The following is a 10,150-nucleotide window of genomic DNA, read 5'->3' as shown; positions in this document are numbered from 1 at the left end:
CCCCAAATAGCGTGAAGTACACATATAAACAAGGCTAATTTTGATTGGGGGGGGGGGGGGGCGTGAGTGGCGTTGCCATTGTTTGGTCGAGTTCGATTGCTCTCTTTACTGCATCCATTGATGGAAGAAGAGAATGGTTTACGAAGAAGAGAATGGAAGCTATGAGGTAGGGATGTTGTCATGGTCAGTTTCTCTATAGAGTTGCATTGTACCAGGTCCCAGTAAGGAAGCATTAGACAGGGATTCTATCTAGATGAAGGCATAAGGAAAGAGCTTGGCACAGACATGTCAGGACTCGCACTCTAACCATTTGACAAAATCGGCAACTCATAAACGTATCAATGCTAAATCAAGCCATCATCTCATAATTGATTATCAATTCTAACAGTTATATTATGATGTCCATGTCTTATTAAACTCATTGTGCTTTACTTCATATCTGCTCTATTCTTTCAACATCTTTCTAGTGCTAAGAGGAAAAGATTAGCTGTGTGGCAGCGGGCCAACTGAAGCCACATTCACTAAATCCTTCTTATGAAAGGTTATAATCACATGTAACATTAGTGCTACATCACAAAGTTGGTCATTACACTGTAAGCACACATGGCTCACAAACAAAGCACACAGTTAAGAGTTGCCATTACTGAATACGGCTTTACATTGTACTTAATCACGCAACAGTTGCTGCTAAGCCAGAAGGAGCTAAACGCAAACGATTTTGACACTTGGTCAAATACAAAAATCTAACTGCGGTTTAAAAAGTGTGACACTGTTTGCCGTTTTTTTCTTACTTTAGATAAAGAGGCTGAGAATAAAATAGTCAACAATGTTGTCACAAACATCTAAGAAAGAAGAGAACACCTGCTCATCATCAGAGCAAACAACTGTTCAGAAAGAAAAGGGAGGAGGAAAACTTGTTGCCAGGAGAGGAAAACGACAACATCAATACATTAATGCTATGTCTAACTATTAGCTTGTTTGTGCCCATTACTCTCTCCCTCTGGGTGTATGTGTTGTGGTGCCCTGGACCTCTGCACCACCTCTACATCCCACCTGCTGCTCAGTCAGACAGGCCCGAGCCCTACTGGACCAGCCACGGCTCACTAGCTGGCCTTGCGGACTTCAGCCTGCAAAGCATCACAGGTCGACTTAGCATCTCCAAGCAACATAGCTGTGTTGGGCTTGTAGAAGATGGGGTTGTCCAATGCAGCATAGCCCACTCCCAGAGAACGCTTCAATACAACCACCTAAAAAGACATGGACACAGGGGCTCAGCATAGACTGCAGCCATTCACAGAACCGAGAAAGAACGCCTGATGCATTGTTCGATCCTACAGTGCTTTCAGAAAGTATTCACACCCCTTGACTTATTCCACATTTTGTTGTGTTACCGCCTGAATTCAAAATGTATTAAATATATATTTTTCTCACCCATCTACGCACAATACCCCATAATGACAAAGTGATAGCATGTTTTAGAAATTGTTGCAAAATGCATTGATTAAATACCTAATTTACTTAAGTATTCACACCCCTGAGACAATACTTTGTAGAAGCACCTTTGGCAGCGATTACAGCTGTGAGTCTGTCTGGGTATGTCTCTAAGAGCTTACCACACCTGGATTGTGCAACATTTGCCCATTATTATTTTCAAAATTCGTCATGCTCTGTCAAACTGGTTGTTGATCCTTGCTACACAACCATTTTAAGGTCTTGCTATAGATTTTCAAGCAGACTTAAGTCAAAACTGTAACTCGGCCACTCAGGAACAAGCACTGTCTTCTTAGTAAGCAACTCCGGTGTATTTTATGTGTATTTATTTATTTAACCTTTATTTAACTAGGCAAGTCAGTTAAGAACAAATTCTTATTTACAATGACGGACTACCCCGGCCAAACCCTAACCCGGACGACGCTGGGCCGATTGTGTGCCGCCCTATGGGACTCCCAATCGCAGCCGGTTGTGATACAGCCTGGAACTAGGGTCTGTAGTGAAGCCTCTAGCACTGAGATGCAGTGCATTAGACCGCTGCGCCACTTGGGAGCCCAGTGTAGAGCCGTCCTTGTGTTTTAGGTTATTGTCCTGCTGAAAGGTGAATTCATCTCCCAGTGTTTGGTGGAAAGCAGGCTGAACCAGGTTTTCCTCTAGGATTTTGTCTGTGCTTAGCTCCATTACGTTTTTTCTTTATCTGATTAGAAGCATACCCATAATACGATGCAGCCACCACTATGCTTGAAAATATGGAAAGTGGTACTCAGTAATGTGTTGTATTGGATTTGCCCTAAACAGAACACTTTGTATTCAGGACAAACATTTAATTGCTTTAGTGCCTTGTTGCAAATGGGATGCATGGTTTGGAATCTTTGTATTCTGTACAGGCTTCCTTCTTTTTACTCAGTTAGGTTAGTATTGTGGAGTAACTACAATGTTGTTGATCCATCCTCAGAATTCTCCTACTGTATCGCAGCCATTAAACTCTGTAACTGTTTTAAAGTCACCATTGGCCTCATGGTGAAATCCCTGAGGGATTTCCTTCCTCTCCGGCAACGAAGTTAGGAAGGACACCTGTATCTTTGTAGTAATTAAAACAATTTTGAAAAACATAAGTCCACATTGACATTATGGTGTATTGTGTGTAGGCCAGGGAGAAAATAATCTCAATTTAATCCATTTTAAATTCAGGCTGTAACACAACAAAATGTGGAAAAAGTCAAGGGGTATGAATACTTTCTGAAGGCACTGTATGTTTACAAATAATCAAAAGCAATAACAGTTTTTTTCTGAAACTAAACATGCTATAGTAAATAAGCCTACCCCAACTGTGATAGCACCTCTTTTTGTCTAGTTTGGTAAACATTTAACACTGATCCATGAACATACCTCAACAGGGCTTTAAATGTTGCATGCACCTGCATGTAAGTGGAAGATATAGGGGGAAGGGCTCCATTTGGAGGAGAAGAGTAAGTTTGTCCCACAACTAATGGGCATTTAAGTGTTGGCCATTTACAAAATTAAGCATCATTAGTGTCTGTAGAGAGCGAGAGAGAGAGGCAGAGAGAGAGAGAGAGAGAGAGGCAGAGAGAGGCAGAGAGAGAGAGAGAGACAGAGAGAGAGACAGAGAGAGAGAGAGAGAGAGACCTGGGAAATGGATTGGAGCATCCCGTGATTGTGAGCATGTGTTTTGGAGGCACAGAACGCAGCACAATAATTGAATAAGTAAAACCAGAGTAGTGCTCTCACCACTAGACTTTTATTCCCTGCTATCTGACACGCTGAAAGATACTTGGAACAGAACCGCTGTCATATTGAGACCCAAAAATCAACAGGCGGACCGTCCGAATCTACTCAGAGAGGCAGGAAAGGGTCAGTAGTGGCTAGGTGACTCAAGACACAGTGTAGTGTTCCCATGGCGCGGCCCCACCCACAAACACTACTCTTAATAACACACACATACAAACATGCACTGACTCAAACACCCTCCTGTGAGAGAAGAATGTAAATCACTCCCACTATGGTTGTGCTTCAGGTCGGGGTTAGAGTAAGGGTCTGGGTCTGGGACACCCAGGCCTACCCTAGCCGGCCTCTCTAGGCAGGGCATCCCAGTCCAGACTCCCAACCTCCTCATCCATAATACATGGGACAGATGGTTTTATTTGGGACAGGGGTAGGGTGCAAACAGAGGTAATCTCAGTCTGGCAATCAGCACCAGAGGATGTGGCTATGGCACAGTCGGGCTAGGCCTGGACCAGTGAATCACCAGCCACCTAACCGTCCGCCAGGCAAGGCGAGGGTACTGTACCAGAGGAATGCCCTTTGTCTGCTCTGACAAGCTTGGCTATGGTGGCACTGAGGAGCCCTTCCTGGTTTGTTTATATCTACAGTTAGACTACACACACAGCTCGGCCCAGCACACCCATCCACACCACAGCCTGAACGGCCCCACACAGCGTCATATAAACATGAGCCACAAGTGGAAGGTTATTAATTCAAGTGTCTGAGTCACTTAAGAACAATGAAAATAACATTTTCAACAGTCCAGCAGGTCCGGGGGATATAAACGCACACGTCATGTTAATACAGCCCAGTATAGTAGAGGGCTGGGGTGCTGGTAGTATTAAAGCTCACAAACTCTGATTTCCCAAGGGAACCTGTAGAAATTAAGGCATTTTAAAGTGGGGTGGTGAGGCATATGAATCCCACATTTAGGAAAAGTTCCACTCGGATGCTCCAAAATGTCATCATTCCAGAGGGAGCGAGTCACCGCTAATGGAAGCCGTGTGAGATCTGTGCCTGCTGGAGCTAGTACACCTGGGTAAGGGCCTTGTTGCCTCAGTAACAAAGAGTACAGGGTGCATGCGTGTGTGCAAACGCAAGTGTTTGTACATAGAAAGAGGCCCCGTCCCCCTCTAAGGATTTGGCCTGTGGACTCGGTGAATCTGGAAGTCTAGGACCTGAACAGAACTAAAGACGAATAGCTTCCTTCTGAGCCCATGTTAGTTACCCGCTCCAATACTACTCTTCACCATTTGGAGAGCCGGAGTAAATCAGCTCAACTTCCAACAAGCCATTCTGTGACAGTCAACATTTGACAGGGGCTGCAGTCCCATTCCCTACCTTTTCTTCCCCCTTGAAGTGTATACTCGTTCACTCTTCATGGATTCGATGATGGAGTTGGGGTCCTCCTGGGCTGCAGAGTTCACCGTGTCATTAGCACCAATTACCAGAACCAGGTCCGTTTCTGAGACATAGAAAAAGAGATCACAGCAAACCACAGAGAAAATGTGGTGCATATTGTCTATAGACCCGAAACACGAGAGGTGAACACGTGAAGGGACAGGAGTAGGTGAAACCAAACATACCAGCAAAGTCCTCGTTGATCTCTTCCATCTCCAGCACGATGTCATAGGGAACGCCCGCCTCGGCCAATCGCACGTTGAGCTGCCCAGGCATTCTGGGTGGATACCAAACTGGAAAGAGAGAAGGATGAACATCTTATTCACCTCCATCTATATGGCAAATCACAAGGACGAGAAGGGTGAGAAAACCCTTGTAGTTTAAATGTATCACAATAGTTTGGCTATTGACAAAAGTTGAGTCAGAAGTACAAGATGGAGGGGCCATGATGTTAGTGCCGGGGGCAGTTTAGGTTAATGTCAGAGGTCATAAAGGGCCTGAGAAGCAGGGGAAATGGGTTAAGGACGGAGGACGAGAGGGCCCTACGGATACACACTGGAGCAGCAGGTTTATGACCAGCGAGTAAAAGCAGAGATCAGAGCAGCTGCACTCTACTCATACTGCCTGAGGTGTCTCGTTCCCCCTCTCCTGCTCGACCCAGACCCTCTGTGATCTCCTGCCATTATGAATCAGTCCCCAATTTACACACACGGCTGTTACCCACAGTTGCCTTAGGAACTTTGAATACCCTCGTGTGTAGCAGTGTGTGGAGTTAACCCGTTAGGTACTTCATGTAATGCAATGCAGTGCACATGTTGCAGTGTTGAAATGGGGGGGAGAGAGGGAGGGGGCGTGGCCTTTACAAGAGAGGCTAACCAGAGCAACACCACACTGTGTGAATTATATTACATTACAGATACATTAGGAGCAATATCCACCTCTGGGGCTCCAAACAGTGGCAGCCCCATGCCCCGCCCTCATAGCAGCCTAACACCCCCACCCAATTATCCAGCCGAGAGGGAAGGGGAGGGGGGACAGGACTACAAAATCTGGCCACTCTCTGGCCACCCACTTCCCCCTCTAATCAACTGCAAATGCTCTAAGTAGCAGCAGCTGCTGGAACCCCAGATCAAACGAATGAAGGAAAATTACACAAGCTTCCGGTGTGCCTATTCCCTTCCCTTCTCTTTCCTCTCTCCGGTGTGCCTATTCCCTTCCCTTCTCTTTCCTCTCTCCGGTGTGCCTATTCCCTTCCCTTCTCTTTCCTCTCTCCGGTGTGCCTATTCCCTTCCCTTCTCTTTCCTCTCTCCGGTGTGCCTATTCCCTTCCCTTCTCTTTCCTCTCTCCGGTGTGCCTATTCCCTTCCCTTCTCTTTCCTCTCTCCGGTGTGCCTATTCCCTTCCCTTCTCTTTCCTCTCTCCGGTGTGCCTATTCCCTTCCCTTCTCTTTCCTCTCTCCGGTGTGCCTATTCCCTTCCCTTCTCTTTCCTCTCTCCGGTGTGCCTATTCCCTTCCCTTCTCTTTCCTCTCTCCGGTGTGCCTATTCCCTTCCCTTCTCTTTCCTCTCTCCGGTGTGCCTATTCCTACATTTGCGCTGCTCTCCTTCACTCTCCTCTCTTTCACCTTCCTCTGTTCTCTCCACAGTTAGCCTCAACCCTGTCCTTTCCCCTCCTGGCTTTACCTCTTCATCACCCCAGTGGTGCCTTGGCAAGGCAGGGGTAATGAAGGGGTTAGGGCAGGGGTGGGCAATCATTTTGGCTCGAGGGCCACATCGCGATTTCAAAATAGTACAGATTTGTTTGTCCAAATAAATTTGCAGGCCAGAAAAACATACTGTATACAGTAGGTCCATTCCCAGCTAGCACATAACATTCTGAGAACCATAGGTTTCTTAGGTGGGAATTTCAGTACTTCAGCATAACGTTTCCTACAGGTTTCCTCATGGTTCTATTTAAAGTTATGCTCTCAGAACATTCGGAAAACTTTCCATGAAAACATTAGTAATGTTCAAAGAACGTTCTAAGAATTATTTAAAGAGCCACTGAACATGCCGATTGGCACGTGTCTTTTCTGTTGCGCATTAGAAAAATGGGATTTCAGTCTAGGAGGTGTTTCCTTGCCGATTCCGCATTTGGTTAATGATGTTTGTTCCCCACGAGACACTGTAGTCTGAAGTCTATTTCATTTCCTAAAAATCGTCAGAATGAATCTAAGATAAATTTGAAATCTGTAATTATTTTTGAAGTTTTTGCAGAGGATGTTTTAGTTGCACAATTTTACATCTAACAAAGGTGTTTAGTGCAGTATTTCTCAAGTTTAAAAAAAAGCGCAGCGTGTTGTCTTATGTAAACAAACCCGGGTGGCTGGGCAGGTCTATCTCACGGTCTATGCTATTGGAAAGAGAGCCATCACTAAAGCTGTTCACCCCATGTTAGTGGGCAAATGTACATCGTCAAATCAAAACCCAAACTCAATTTACCCATTGTGACGCACGGATGTTCCAAGTTCAGTTTTAGACGAGACTGACTTTATTAGGAAAATTATCCTATTTACACTTTGTAGTCAATTTGGACACTAGAATAACTGTTTCTAACTCATATCGATGCCACACAAGTTTTCAAAGGGATTCATTGCTTTTTAAAGACGGTCACTTTTTTAAAACATATACATTCCGTTCTCAGCGTCAACAAAACTCTATCCTTCATCTTGTTAAGTGTGTTCAGGTGGGTTGGGTGCCCACTAATTGGCCACACCTGATCTTAATGAGTGCTTGTTTCATTTGAAATGGGGTTTGTTTGAATAGACAAAAATGAACAGCTTTGTATGAGTAAAAAAAACAAACATGGAAACTAGCTCCATCCTGGTGGTGCAGTGGACTAATTTCATGGATAGAGAACAGAAGAGCATACGTTTCAATCTTACAGACACTGTGCCACAAAAAAATAAATGTGTTTGCATGATTAATGCCTAAGAAAATTAATTTCCATGTGTCCTAACTGTACTTGGAGTTTAACCTGTCTCCTTCACTGATTGAAGTAGATTTAACAAGTGACATCAATAAGGGGTCATTGCTTTCACCTGGATTCACCTGGTCAGTCTTTGTCATGGAAAGAGTAGGTGTTCCTAATGTTTTGTACACTCAGTGTATATTGACTCAGGGGGTTGAATACTTATCTAATCAAGATAGTGTTTTAATAAAAATAACATTTACACGTAAACATTTTCCTGTAAATCGTTGACAAAAAAATTACAATGAAATCAATGAATCCCACTTTGTAATACAACAAAATATGGAAAAAGTCAAGGGGTGTGAATACTTTCTGAAGGTACTGTATAAAGTGGGTAAGACAGTATGTAAAACAGTATTACACCTGTACTGTCTCCACCTTCTAGACGGTAGTGGGGTGAACGGGCCGTGGCTCGGGTGGCTGAGGTCCTTGATGATATTCTTGGCCTTCCTGTGATACCGAGTGCTGTAGATGTGCTGGAGTGCAGGCAGTGTGGCCCAGATGATGCGTTGGGCTGACCGCACAACCCTCTGGAGAGCCATGCGGTTGTGGGTTGTGTAGTTGCCGTACCAGGCGGCGATACAGCCTGACAAAATGCTCTCGATGGTGCCTCTGTAGACGTCCGTAAGGGTCTTAGGGGCCAAGATGAATTTCTTCAGCCTCTCTCTGCTGTTTCCTGTAGTCCACGATCAGTTACTTCACTTAATTGACATTGAGGTTATTTTCCTGGCACCACTCCCTGTTGGTAATCAGGCCTACCACTGTTATGTTGTCAGCAAACTTGATGACTGAGTTGGAGACGTGTGTGGCATGGGTGAACAGGGAGTACAGGAGGGGGTTGAGCACGTACCCTTGAGGAGCCTCCGTGTTGAGGATTAGCGTTGCACAGGTGTTTTTGACTGCTTTCACCACCTGGGGTTGGCCCGTCAGGAAGTCAGACCCAGGGCCCTGAGCTTAGTGACTAGCTTGGAGGGCAGTATAGTGTTGAAGGCTGAGCTGTAGTCGATTAGCAGCATTCTTACATAGGTATTCCTCTTGTCCAGGTGGGATAGGGCAGTGTGCAGTGCAATGGCGATTGCATCATCTGCGGATCTGTTGGGGTGCTATGCAAATTGTAGTCGGCCTAGGGTGTCAGCTAAGGTGGAGGTGACATGATCCTTAAACTAGCCTCTCAAGCACTCCATGATGGAAGAAAGGAGTGCCACATTTTACATTACATTTTAGTAATTTAGCAGACGCTCTTATCAAGAGCGACTTACAGGCGCAATTAGGGGGGTAAGTGCCTTGCTCCAGAGCACCGACAGATTTTTCACCTACTCGGCTCGAGGATTCGAACCATTAACCTAGCTAGCTAACATTAGCTGGCTCGCTAGCTAACGTTACGTGTATGATCTGTGTAGAATTATTATTCGTATCTCAGAGCCATTTGCTTTGCAATTTATAGCCTAATGTTAGCTAGCTAACATTGAACCTGGTCGGTTAGCTACCTGCAGATTCATTCAGGGTAGTAACGTCATGAGTTGGGATTATGGTTAATTTTTTTAGCTAGCTAGCTACATGTCTTCTTAACAAAAGACTCTTCTATGCAAGTATCCATTTCAATAGAATGTTCATGATGTCACTGTGACAGCTGTTGATAGACATAGCTGGTAAATTCGCTCTGGCTATCTACTCCGATTTCAGAGCACTCTCGTCTGAGTGTGCCAGAGCTCAGAATAACTGATGAATTTATGAACGCTCAACACCTGTTGAATATGCCCGGTGTCAGTAAACGTTGGCAAAAAAGCGTAATTAAATTGTTGCCATCAGTACAGCTGAAGTCACCAATGCTCTGGATAACATAAAAACAGCCTAACCAGCTCTGCTAGGGTGAGTAAAATGGTCAAAATGAGCTGTTCTCTCATTTGTGTCTGGAAGTAGCTAGCAAGCTAACCAAAGTTAGCCAGTTAGCTTGGGTGCTTGACTGTTGTTAGGACAGAACACTCGGATCAACCGTTAAAGAGATGGGTGGGGCTAAAGCTTAAGAGGGAGTGAATGATGCTTAATGGGTGTAGACAAAGAAGAGCTCTCCAGTAGGTGTACCAAAACATTCAAAGGCCATTTTTTCAAAAGTGAGGTTACAAGTTCATCAACTTTCAAAGCAGAATGACTTTCCCATTGTTCCTCAACTGTAGTGTATGATATAGTATTTTCTAGTCCTGAGTCTCTACTTTTATTTGCTATGAAAACCTGTCAACTGCTGTCTGTATAAAATGTACGAAAAAAGGAGGGAACACAATAAAGCTTCAGAACACAGTCTGCCTGGACTTTGACTGGCACATCTTAATAGAAGTCCAAAACTGACTACCATCTGTGAACCGTGATCAAAAATGCTTGTATAAATAGCAAAAAAACTCGGACAATCCCAGAGATTCTTACCCGGATATTGATATTCTGATGCTAAAAACACAAACATTTGCATAAAGCCCT

At 44.6% G+C, this 10,150-nt stretch overlaps 1 protein-coding gene across 1 annotated transcript in view; it reads right to left on the bottom strand.

Annotated features, from left to right (window-relative positions):
* Positions 1-1,103: 1,103 nt before the first annotated feature.
* Positions 1,104-10,150, bottom strand: part of LOC106563293 (NAD(P) transhydrogenase, mitochondrial) — a 30,746-nt gene continuing 21,699 nt past the window's right edge. The window contains 3 exon segments of the mRNA XM_082973894.1: positions 1,104-1,247; positions 4,641-4,738; positions 4,860-4,967. Coding sequence (XP_082830020.1) covers positions 1,104-1,247; positions 4,641-4,738; positions 4,860-4,967 — 350 coding nt within the window.

This window comes from Salmo salar, chromosome 01 (genome assembly GCF_965601325.2).
Source record: "Salmo salar chromosome 01, fSalSal1, whole genome shotgun sequence".
Lineage (NCBI taxonomy): Eukaryota > Metazoa > Chordata > Actinopteri > Salmoniformes > Salmonidae > Salmo > Salmo salar.
The sequence above is the reverse complement of the archived record's forward strand: the minus strand, read 5'-3'. Positions and strand labels throughout refer to the sequence as shown.